At 31.3% G+C, this 12,894-nt stretch overlaps 2 protein-coding genes across 4 annotated transcripts; both read right to left on the bottom strand.

Annotated features, from left to right (window-relative positions):
• Positions 1 to 1,159: 1,159 nt before the first annotated feature.
• Positions 1,160 to 6,315, bottom strand: LOC111677051. Of its 3 annotated transcripts, none has more exons than XM_046953830.1 (4): positions 6,104 to 6,315; positions 2,856 to 3,055; positions 1,543 to 1,820; positions 1,160 to 1,478 (listed from the first exon to the last, which is right to left on the bottom strand). In XM_046953830.1, the coding sequence occupies exons 2-4, from the start codon at positions 2,979 to 2,981 to the stop codon at positions 1,208 to 1,210; spliced, it is 675 nt and encodes a 224-aa protein (XP_046809786.1). In that variant the 5' UTR covers positions 2,982 to 3,055; positions 6,104 to 6,315; the 3' UTR covers positions 1,160 to 1,207. The 3 variants fall into 3 exon arrangements, with proteins under 3 accessions (XP_046809786.1, XP_046809787.1, XP_023293866.2); XM_046953831.1 differs by lacking the exon at positions 6,104 to 6,315 and adding an exon at positions 4,002 to 4,139; XM_023438098.2 differs by lacking the exon at positions 6,104 to 6,315 and adding an exon at positions 3,783 to 3,841.
• A 158-nt stretch (positions 6,316 to 6,473) lies between these two features.
• On the bottom strand, positions 6,474 to 12,778 carry LOC111677020 (helicase ARIP4). The gene is made up of 7 exons (XM_023438045.2): positions 9,787 to 12,778; positions 9,066 to 9,706; positions 8,799 to 8,997; positions 8,255 to 8,738; positions 8,062 to 8,194; positions 7,719 to 7,994; positions 6,474 to 7,644 (listed from the first exon to the last, which is right to left on the bottom strand). Exons 1-7 carry the CDS (start codon positions 12,153 to 12,155, stop codon positions 6,737 to 6,739), a joined length of 5,010 nt encoding a protein of 1,669 aa, XP_023293813.2. The 5' UTR covers positions 12,156 to 12,778; the 3' UTR covers positions 6,474 to 6,736.
• Positions 12,779 to 12,894: the final 116 nt, after the last annotated feature.

Below are 12,894 nucleotides of genomic sequence, written 5' to 3'. Positions count from 1 at the left end.
GTTTTTTTAACGATAATTTATTAATTTGAAATTTGTGACTTATTCACTTATATTCTCAATTTAAATTTGAAAATTTCTTGGATTTTACGTTCCTTCATTAAAATTTACAGCCGTTATTCTGCAATACGATTACATCTACGTTTTCAGTTGTGCAACGATCGTAAATGTGATATTCCAATAATAAACTGACACCCTATTCTGCATTTCGATTACGTTTACGCATTCAGTTACGCAAGGATCGAAAAAAGGTATTCCAATAAAAAACTGAATCGTAAGAAAAAGAAGAATCAATTCCATTTCGTTTTTATGCTTTACGAAAGTCCTACGTTTTTATAAGTTCTTCTTTATGTGGCGGAGAGTCGGATCGAAATTGAAATGTAGAATAGTGTCCTGAATCGTAAGAAAAAGCGTTTTCGTTCGGAGAATCGAAATGCAGAAACAAAAATTTTCGATTAAAATTGATATGCAGAATAGGATTGAACAAAAACCTATGATTTTAATGCAGAATACGATCGTTAAAAAGAAATGAAATCTTCTTTTTTTAAGATTACGTTTTTTGTAAGTATACCTTTTCACAAACATTGTGAAAACGTAACCGAAATGTAGAACAGACGAAATTTAAGCATTCCGATGTTGTTGTTTGTGATTTAAGAAATCACAGAGGTTTAATTACTTTTGTAGGCTTCGATCCATCTTCGTCAAAGTATAATAATAAAATATATATAATAATTGCTGGTGCCATGTTAATAAACATCATGGGAGCTAAAAATAAGTATTTAGAATATTGTTAGGTATGACCTCACATTGTGCGGACGTCGGACAGTTCTTTTACGATTGCACAAACAAACGATAAAGACACATTTTCTTAATTTTTTTTCGCGGATGTTGTTTACAACGATATATACATAAGAATATACATATATTATTTAATATATATACATATTTTGTAATATCTTAATGTAAATAGATTTTTTTATAAAAATTGTCCAATATTGGACAATGAAAAAAGAAAAGGAAACTCATAATAGATTATAATAAATATACACATTTTATTTATTTATACAGTTAATTATAAATAATTAATTTATTTATTATGTACATACATTTATAATGCAATTTGTAAATAATCGTTTGATTAGATTTTTATTTTTTTTACTTAAAAAAAACATTAAATAATATTAAAAAAACAAGCAACAAATATCTACAATTAAAACAAATTTAACAATTTCGTTGAAAAGGCCAAAAGAAATATTAGCCATAGATAACTATAGTGTAGAGAATTTCTACCTACAGATGATCTAACAGTACTGGCGGTAAGATTTAAATTAATGCCATCAAATGTAATGAAACAATAAAAATCATCAGCATCGTCATCGGTATTTTGAGCGATGGCAGTCATGGAGGCATCATAATAATTATTATTAAGTTTTTCTATACGTGTTTCATTACTAGACAAAACAATACTTTCATCAGGAGATCTGTAGTATAAATATATAAATACTCTTACGTTATAAAATATTTAAATTTAATTTAAATACTTACACTAAATGTATTCTGGGTCTGGGAAATATATTTGTTACTTTACATTCCAAATATGTTTCATTTTGTACGGGATGATTGTCAAACACAAATGTACTGTTACTTATATCAACCACATGTAGTTCCTTTTCCATGGCTTTTGAGTCACGATCTGTTTGTACTAAACACTTGTAAGTGCCGCTCAATTCGATTGAGGGATTAATTAGTGTTAAGCCACGATACTCGTGGTTTTTATCCGACGATGTGGTTTCAATTTCTCCAATATGATGCCTGAAGTGGCGCTGTAATTATTAAAACATTGTTTATTCATTTTATATTATTGCCCTACCAAATTTAATGTTTTGAATAAATTTTTTAAAAAAAAAGTATTCTTTTGGTCCTTTATACCGCGTAGCGTTCTCTTTAAATGTGGTAAAATATTATTTATTATTTCAGAAGCAAATGCCACCTCCCCATTACTGTTTGTACTTGATTTTTTTTGCAATATACAAAAAAAAATTAGTTTCAGTCAAAATGCTGCCATTTGTTTAATATTTTAAACATTTTAAAATGAGATCATTTATATGTACATATGCTTGCAGTTAAAATTGCGATATTTTTAACATAAAACACTTTTTCTTTGCTTTCTTAATATTTAAATGGAAAACTAAAACTAAATCCGTATTAAATCTTAAAAACATTTTAGCTAAAAAAGATAGTAATAATTTTTTTATCTGCTCTAAAACTGCGCTATAAAACGATTAAAGATCTATCGTAATCAATCGTGACTCTAGGTATAACAATAAGTATAACATTCTATTATAGAAATGTACGAACTATATAGCATATGACTGGACTACCTTAACGATTACATCTGGCACTGTAATTGCCACGGAAATAGTAACCGAATCTGCACCGAATGAGTCTTTGACCCTTTTATATCATCTTCAAAATGATCGCACTATAAACTGATCTGACTGATTTATACATTGCCTCTATTCTGTATTTCGATTCGAATCGAAAATTTCTCCCCTTGGCAACTTTGGTATTCTGCCTTAAGATTCGACTCTCAGTCATCTAGCTTTCTATCTATCTATCTATCTATCTATCTATCTATCTATCTATCTATCTATCTATCTATCTATCTATCTATCTATCTATCTATCTATCTATCTATCTATCTATCTATCTATCTATCTATCTAACTATTTATCTATCTATCTATCTATCTATCTATCTATCTATCTATCTATCTATCTATCTATCTACAGATCTTTAATAAGAAATACGTGCCAAATTTGGGGTTGCGTTCAACTAGTTCACAATAGAATTCTTACCAGCGCTGAAGGAGGTTTACCACGTATCCATTGATATATATTGTTGTTATCCTTAAACCATTTGACAACTAAATAGGAGGGATCTTCTTCCAATTCATAATTACAATCCAATTTAATAGGTTCCATATCATCGTCGTCATCTCCTTCGATTTTAACCAATTTTGGTACCTCAATGTCGTGTAAAACAAGACAATTTATAACTGAAACACAAATAAAATATTAAAAAATTTATATACATAAAACTTAAATATATATTGTGGCTCTTCTAGAGAATATTTTATTATTGTAACGGTTTTTTTCAAGTTGCTTGAAAATTGAGAATTTATACTAAACTAGTGAAAGTGAGAAATTTATAGTTTAAATATAGGATTTTTATGTCTTTTCTAACTCTTTAACATTTTTTTACATTATATCACAAACAGAGTTTGCATTCCTTTTCCTCCAAACTTTAAATGCGAATATGGAGTTCAAATTAAAACTATACATTAAAAATTTATATATATTTTTTTTATATCACATATGGCCAAATATTGTTATGAATCACTTTAATAATAAACACATACACACTCGTTTTCTTTAAATAAAACTTAATTTATTTCATTTATAATTTCGTTATAAATCAGACAAAAAGAAAACAAATAACTTTTTCTTAAAAATTATTATAGAAAATAAAATCAATTAAAAATTTTATTTTTTATAGAAAAAAAAAAAAAAAACATATTATTTGTTAGTTCACCAATTATGGTTAATTTTCTTTTGAAATGTTTTTCTTAGCAAAACTCAAAAATTATACACACGTTACAAAATCAAAAAAGTATATATATTCAAACTATAGATATTATCCAATGAATGTATGAATAAATATGTAAAGATTTGTGTTTTGAAATGAAAAAAAAAAACATTGGAAATTTCAAAATCAAATTTTACCTTGAACGTATAAAACACTTAAAATAAGTGAAAATATTAAAATCAATTTCATATTTATTTTTTTATTATTTTCAAAACTATTTAATAAATAAAATTAATAAATTAAATAGCTTTTCTCTTTTTTATTTGTATTTATTTTTTTTATAATTTAAAAAAAAATTATTAAAAAAAAAACAACGCGAAATATTGAAAATAGTTGAACTAAATATTTAACCGTACCGAGAAGAATGTATCGAAATGTGAACAACTAAATAACTGAGCGAAAATCGTGTACGATCTTTATGGCGTTTTTGAGTGCGATACAAAAATAACGTATAGTTCGTTCCAATTGGCTGCCCAGCAAAACCGTTTGCACAAACAAGACTGACTGACAATGAGCGCAAAAAAGACAAAGGAGAAGAAAAACTAAAGACAAACAAAATAAAACACAACTCAAATTCAAATATACTTGCCTACTTGTTGTTTACTTGCTTGCCAGGCGTATAAATTGTGTTTTTGGTCAAAAGGAAGAAGAGTGGATATGGTACGATCGTTTTTGTATTTCATGAGTGTCATTTATACATGAATACATACATACAAACATTGTTATAAATGTACAACAATATGGTTTTAAGAAAATAGAAAAATAATAATATAATAAAACAAAAGCAACAACAACAATCAAGAAAATTAAACTAAACTAAAATAGTATAATGTTTATATTTCATATTTGTGTACAGTTGGGGATGAAATAATTCGAACTCATTCTAATTATTTGATTTTTTTTTTGAATTTACACTAACAATTGAGTTAAAATTTAAAACCTTTTGCTGCTCAAATTATTTCCCCGTCCATTTGCTAATAGTTTTTCTATCTATCTATCTATCTATCTATCTATCTATCTATCTATCTATCTATCTATCTATCTATCTATCTATCTATCTATCTATCTATCTATCTATCTATCTATCTATCTATCTATCTATCTATCTATCTATCTATCTATCTATCTATCTATCTATCTATCTATCTATCTATCTATCTATCTATCTATCGATCGATCTATCTATCTATCTATCTCTCTATCTATCGATCTATCTACCTATCTCTCTATCATTCATTTTTATCACCAACTGTAAATATGACTACTAAGGCCACATATGAATGTAAATATGTAAAACTACTAGTAAGTCTATATCTACAATTTATAAATAGCTATTATAGTGGTTACTTCTTTATTATGTTTCTATTTTTTTGTACAAAATATAAGTTTAATGTTTTGAAATTGAATGAATGACTGAAACATACTCAAATTTAATGGTATCTTAGGTTTTGAGTGAAAAATATCAGCAGTAAGTCAGTCATGCTTTGTTTACCTTTTGCTTTCCACACAATGCACACACATCTGATGATAATGTACATACATATGCACGTTTTTATCATAATCTACCCCCTTATGTTGCACATGCTGCTGCACATGATCAGTTTGAAATTGAACATATGTGTATGTTTGTGTAATTAACATTATAGAATTCAACGAACTGATAAACAATAGAACGTGCCACAAACGAAAGGTGTTTTAAGGTTGTCAAGTCATTGAACCATTCATTTTTCTTCAGTAGCTAAATTTTCCTTGTTTAATAATTTGTTTTGTTGTTGTTTTTTTTTTTAATTTTTGTGTTTTCCATAAATTTTCTTAATTACATGTGTGTTTATTAGAGGTGCCCTTAAAAATTGTTTTCGAGTTGGGTTTTAATTTAACTTTAAACTGTTGCAAGAGTTAGACTGAATTTGGAAATTTTAGTATTTGAGTTATCAACTAAAAAACTTGTTAGAAATATTCTATAGTAGAGCCACAAAATAGATTAGATATTAATACATACCTGTTAACAATCGTAAATTATATTTTTTTTTAATTTTTAAAAATGTTTTAAAGTTTCTTGCTCACAAAAAGTAAAATATTTGAAAAAACTATTTAAATTTAAATAAATAAAAAAGATATTTTACTGAGAAAAATGTTAAACTTTTAAAAATTGAAATTATTTTAAAAACTTGTTTAGTTTGTGTTAGTAAAGCTTTAAGCATAACTACACAAATAAGCTTTAAATAAAGATTAGCTCGATCTTTGATTAATCATGGTTCGGATAAAATTTAGAATGTTTTAAGATTTGTTAATAGTTCTTTAATTAAATGACTATCTGCACATACAAAATCATTCGCCCCTTGCTCAAAATAATGATTTAAATTAATGGATATATTAAAGAGTTGGCCAGAGTTGGCTTATTTTTATCTATGACTAGATATACATAAAAATGTATATAAAAAAATGTAGATCCACTTACCTTGAGTCCAGTTGTAGTTCTGTAGTTCTGTAGTTCTGTGTATAATTTAAACTTTCTTGATTTAAGAACGAATCCAATGTAACTTATCTCAGGATTTTTTGGAAATTTATGCAGGACAGGTAACAATTCTAGGCGTTAATTAGGAATTAAAATCGTAGTACTCCTATAAGATTTTGTTTATGACAAAGAATTCTTCTTATCCAACATGAGATTCTGCTTTACCAATTAGGAACAGTGATGAGTGGAGAGCGGCTCTTTACCCCGGATTGCAATAATACCAAGGTGTGGAAAATATCACCAAGATAACATGCCCCGGGGGGAGTAACTTGAGCGAAATTTACATTTTCATTGAATACATTCTATAGAGGTATTTTAAAATTATTATTTTTTGTTTAATTTTATTAATTTAATTTCAATTATTACTAAACTAGGTATTTGTTTGAATGTATTCTTAATATTATATTCATATTCATTATAATATTATTTTTTTCCATTTTTTTTTCATTAAAGTAAAATTTTTATAAATTTATTTATAAATTGTAAATTGTTGTATGTTTCAAACGCGTGTATGAATTGTGTGGGGAAATGTATGATCCTATATAACGATATACATAGGAATTTAAAATCTTACTATTATGGATGATATTGTTGCCAGGGATGAGAATTTGTTTGCACTTTGGCATGATGGGAATGTGAGTGAGGTTGAGCTGCAAGCGGTGGATATGTGCTATGCATCAAATGAGGATTATCATTTGATGCTTGGGTAGGCGTTGTTAACATAAATGTCGACCATTGCGGATAATATGATCCATAGAAATCTGAAAGCGATGGGGGATGCGAGGTTGCTGCTGTTTGTGGATTTGTTGCAGGTGGAGGAGGTGGTGGGGGATGAACGACGGGTGCAATGTTTGTATGTGACGAACTACTACTGGTCGGATGATAACGGGCGCTTTGTTGCTGAGATCCATAAGATGAGTAGTCTGTATACTGTGGGGTTTGTGGATAGGAATTGTATGAATTTAAATCGCCCGCTCTTACGGCGGTATAATGTGCGGCTGTATTGCGCAATGTTGGATGTTGTGTGTAAGCATATGTTGGATGTTGGCTGTAAGCGGTTGGTGGTTGGGAATGCATTATCTGCGATGGCGTATGTGGAGGATTTTGTTGCAAATGTTGTTGTGGTTGTTCGTTAAGAGTTTGAGTATGAGTAACATGCGTATTATTCTGCTGCTGTTGTTGTTGCGATTGTGTTTGCACAGTTTGTGCTGGTTGTTGTTGCTGTTGAATCTGTGTTGTCTGTTGTCGCTGACTAAAATGTAGTGATGTACTTTGCTCTTGAGTATCATTGTTTGTTCTAATCATTAGATTCGATTTTGATTTATTTTCTGTTTCTACCGATGTATTATTGTTGCTATAAACATTTGTTTCTACATTAGAAGAACTATTAAATAGATTCAATTGATTGGATGTTTCCTTTGGAGTATCATCATTTTGATTAACATTTCCATTATTTACCAAACTGTTAAGCTTTAAGTCAGCATCTAAAAAGAGAGTTTAGAATATATAATAACAAAACAACACGTAACGGATTAGTCTAATAAAGCAATAAATATACCTTTGCTGGCAGGTGATAATGCACCACTATCAGTTTCGGATTTGTCAGTCTTTGGCGACTCTTTCGACGATGTAGTTTCCGATTCTCCCGTTATATCGATGACATCACTTTTCTCTGTTGTCGCAACATTCGGTTTGTTTAGTGTCCTTATAGCTATAATTTTTCCACTATCTAATTGCATATAAATGCCTTTGGCTGACTTCAGTACCATAACTCTTTGACCAGCCTTGATAATAATTTTTGATTTATTGCTTGAATTTGTTGGTATGACAACATCTACGTAAAAAAAATTGTAAAATTCATAATTTTAAAGTAACTAAATTGTACAAAAATATTATCGTACCAAGTGGTAATGACATTTCTTGGGCCGTCATTCCTTGCTTTTGCCATACTTCTGCAGGTATCCATCTAGTAGTTCTTAAGCCGCTGCTATTCTTTTGGGTTGTTTGACTTCTGGGCGCCTGTATAGGACGAACCTTTAAAAATTTAACAATTAAAAGTTATGAATCAATTGAAATGTTTCTGGTGTAGCATACCGAAGCAACTGGTCTGGTGATTAATGAACCATCTTTGCGCACCGTTTGATATTGGATCCTACTGGAGTTTGAATAAATTGTTGTCTTTGCTGAAGTCTTCTTTTGCATTTCATAGCTACGATGTGCCATTCTCTTTTCGGCCTGCGATAGTTTATCATTTTTTCGATCAATTAATAGACTTTCGTGGAAGAAGGGTTCTTTGGTTAAACATGTTTTGTAATCGGTTAAAATCAATTTCATTATTGTGTCCGTGTAGGAATCCAAAGGTTTAATATATTCAAAAGTGTTCGTTTTGTCATCGTCATCATCGTAATCGTAGCAGAGATTTGTAACATCCTTAATGGAAAGGTGAGCATCGGGATTGCACTCGTCGACTACACGATCAGACATGCCCTGCTTCTTTATTTGCCGATCATATATTTTCTTTTCCAAACATCTGTCCATAACTAAACGATATATAAAACATGCTCTTCGCTGGCCATACCTTTTTTGATCAAATGCAAAATTAATAAATAATCTAAACAAGGTTGTGATGAAAATTTACCTATAAATACGATAAATTGCTTGCGTATCATGACAAGGATTCCAACTTGCATCAAAGATTATTACTCTATTAGCTCCTACTAGATTGATACCCAACGAACCAGCCTTTGTTGAAATAAGGAACAACTTAACATTTGTATTCGAATTGAATTCATTGACAAACTTTTCTCTTTCTTGAGAAGTTGTTGAACCATCTAAACCTATTATAATATTGACAAAGAAATTGTTTTATAACTTTATAAACGACTTCTTTTTGTTGCTAACTTACGAAAGTAATGTTTGTTAAATGTCCAATTGGTGTCTTCACCAGGAATACGATTTGCTTGCAGGAATTTTTCAATAAGATTTAATGTTAGTAAACTTTGACTAAACAATAAGACACGATCACCTATGCGAACGCTTTCGTTGAGAATACAGAAAAATATTTCCATTTTAGGAGAATTTGAAATTAGACCAGGTTCATATTTCTTCATAAATTTCATCGCCCAATCGTAAGTGATCTTTTCAGAGCCCTTTTTTTGTTCGACATCATTGCTTTCAGAAGCTCCAATTGAACTACTAAAATGACTATCCGTTTCCGATTTATCATTATCAGTTGATGTGCTTTGCTTCTCGCTTTTTTCATCTTTATTTAAAGGAATACTCTTGTCCATGTCGATGTCAGTTTCAATAGTTCGAATTTCGTTAGTATCCAAATCGACTATTTCTGATGATGAATTGTGCGAATCGTCAGCATTACTTGTCTCGTTTTGCTTAAGCATGCAGCCCACATAGTTGGGTTGCAAAGGACGACCCATGTTACTCATCATAGTGGGATAGGAAAAATATGATGATTGCATGTCTTGATTGTAGGGCACATTGTTTAAAGTAGGATTTTCAAATTGATTCATTTCTGTAAAAAGTGATGGCCTAATGAAAGATATAAATAGGCACAATTAGAAAACGCTTATGTAAAGGACTCAAACATTTCTTATGAAGTTTATACATACCCTTGGTAGCTGTTATCTTTTGGGGCTGATGTAGATACTGAGGGTGGTACTGCTTGTGTTGTTTCCGTTATTTCATTTTGATTTTGCAGTTTTTGATTAGTTTCTGAATCGCGTACAGATGATTTTAAGAGCGACTGATACGATTGTGTTTGAGACAGAGTTGGAGGTGTCTCGGGGTTAACAGGAAGGCATGTAGTAATAGTTGCAGGAGTACTGGCAGGCACGGGCGGTGGGAAGCCATTTTTATTTACACTTGATGCAATCGGAATCTCATCGACATCTTCAATGTCCCAATCTAAACCGGAGTCGGCCATCTTCATAGCATCATACAAAACATCTGGATGATTCCAAATTTTACAACATACTGCAAACGCTTTTAGTGGATTGGGAACGTTCTTTGTACGTACGATGTCATTCATGAATGTGTCGTACAGTTGTTTCTGCAACTCAGACATTCGCGTAAGAATCACAAATTCCTGCTTCTCTGGCAAAGATAGCTGTAATACAGTATGTGATCTCCTTTGGACAAAACCTACAAGTAGCGAGTGCAATACATGTGCTCTATAGCGCATTAGTTTTATGTCGTCCGGGGTAGAATCTATGCAAAGTCCATTCTGTATGGGTCTTTCGAACATGTTGCAAAATTCGGTTCTTGTACCCAAATAGTTAGGACGTACGAAATCAACCATGCACCAATACTCAAGTAAATTATTTTGCAAGGGGTATCCCGTTAAAACAATCCGTCGACGAGTTGCTATTTGCTTGAGAGCCTGAGAAATACCGGCCTGAGCATTTTTTATCCTATGACCCTCATCGCATATTATTAGATCAGGACCCGGTTTTACTAAAGCTTCATACACCTCATCCATTACTCGACTTCGAGACTCGGGAAAATTGTCATTCATATTCTGAAATTTTTTACTGCGTCTTTTTCCTGTCGTACTAAGTTTAAGTGCTAATAAACGGTATAGTTCGTAGCCAATCAGTAATACACCACCTCTTTCCTTCCATTGCAGAATAATTTTGGCTCTAGCCGTTAGAGTCTTTTGTTGATCGTTAAGTACAAAGACGTCAAACTGACGAGGTCTAACGTAGTCAGGATTGTCGGAGTGTTTTGGTATCCACATGTCGAATTCAGCGTACCAATTTTGTAGGGTGTTAATGGGCATTACGCATACCACATGTTTGGAAGGGGTATACCTTAGAAATATATCACAAAAACAAACCACTTGCAGAGTCTTGCCCAGACCCATTGAATGCGCCAAAATACAACCAAATCCACCAGAAGTTTTAAAACGTTTAATTGATTCGATAATATTATCGAAAAGAAAACGTACTCCTCCTATTTGATGGGGTTTAATAGTGCGAGCTATTTGTGGTGCTATAAATATGTCTTCTTCGTCCTCGGGATGACCGACATTGATAACAACTCTTCCCAGGTGATCGGGTACATTGAACTCATCTTTTACATGCATGCCACTATTATTGGGATCATCATTTTCGTTGTCTTCTTCGAGGTCTGCTTCATCATCCGACAACACAATACAATCATCGTCATCTGAGCTGTCTTCTATGGTGACAACTTCAGCCGGAACACTATCTTCCTTTTCGTCAGCACTTTTCACAGCATCAGTATCTGTTTCCGTACTCTCAAATGATTGACTGGTAGCTGTTTGTTCTAACTTTAAATCGATTTGTTCGGGAACTTTATGTAAACTGGTTTTTTTCTGTACCGGTATAAGGTCAGAGGGATCTCTGACCCTGTGCTCGTTAACAAATCGATCAAAGTGTGTGAGAACCGCTTCTCTCTGTTGATATTCTCTAAGCAGTTTTTGCTGTTCGGCTACACGAGCCAAACGTTCAGACTCTTCATGCTGAGCCCTTAACGTGTTTGTATCCAATTGATTGGTATCCATGACTTCTCGAATATTTTTTCTCAAATTGGACTTTTTCTTTTCCTCTGCTAATTGGCAAAGTTGTTGCTTTTTAGCCAAATGACTGTTATCAACATGGGGTTCCACAGGCGATTTACGCTTTTGGCTTTCGGACATATCCGTGGGTGGATATGTTGGGGGTATTTCGACATCTGCAGAAATTTCACGTTTTAACAATGAAGCAGGATTAGTGGATGTGGGAACACAATCAAATGGATTTGTGTTTGCCGAAGTAACATCAAAATAACTACCATTATTAGTTGACATTTTGGAATCCGCTTTTGTCGTTTCCTCATTTAAAGGTTCAGCCATTGGAAATTCATGCATATTTGTTGTGGGCTGATTAAAAGCCTCCGGTTGTTTTAAAACTTCTGCCATTGGATTGTTAACAGGATTATTAGCCACCATATAATTTAGTTTGTCCAAATTATCCATGTCTAGTCCTTTAACACTTATGATTTTAAAACACTCTACTCTACTGTGTATTTAAATCTCTTGTATTTACGGTGTAATTTTAGTAATCCCTTTTATTTCTTGGACTCGATTTACACAATTTTTCAGTAGTCCTATTTTTTTCTTTTAATTATGTACATACAAACTAGTGTATGGCAACTACAAGATACAGATTTATTCATTACAAGGGTGAGGCGTGTAGATGTAGATAATACGATATTCACTCCATTTTCATTTGAATTAATCCCAATTTTAAACAATTAACAATTTTCAACATACTTTTATTTCAAATAAACTAATTAATTTTCAAGTGAACAAACTTTTGCAAATTGCATGAAAAACTATCAACATTCTTCACAGATACATATTGACTACTTTATGATACAGACTTTTTCTCTGCAAAATTCTGTTGTTCACACCTTTTGATTAAATACAACTGTTTCACTTTTCCACTTAACTATTCTTTTATTATCTTAATTGTGTTTTCTTTTAAAGGTTTTGCCTTAATAACTAATATAAAAGTTTATTTTTGACATATTTTTATTTATTTTCTGTAATTTACAATTCTCTTGTATATTCAAACAACACTATAATACAATACAGTGTACACTTAATAAGGTAGCCTCGTCGCTACAACAAATACAACAATACAAAAACAACAGGCGATTTGTTATTGTAGAATAATCCCATCTGTCAAAAAAAAGCTGTGTGTGTAGAATGA

This window comes from Lucilia cuprina, chromosome 6 (genome assembly GCF_022045245.1).
Source record: "Lucilia cuprina isolate Lc7/37 chromosome 6, ASM2204524v1, whole genome shotgun sequence".
Taxonomy (NCBI): Eukaryota; Metazoa; Arthropoda; class Insecta; order Diptera; family Calliphoridae; genus Lucilia; species Lucilia cuprina.
The sequence above is the reverse complement of the archived record's forward strand: the minus strand, read 5'-3'. Positions and strand labels throughout refer to the sequence as shown.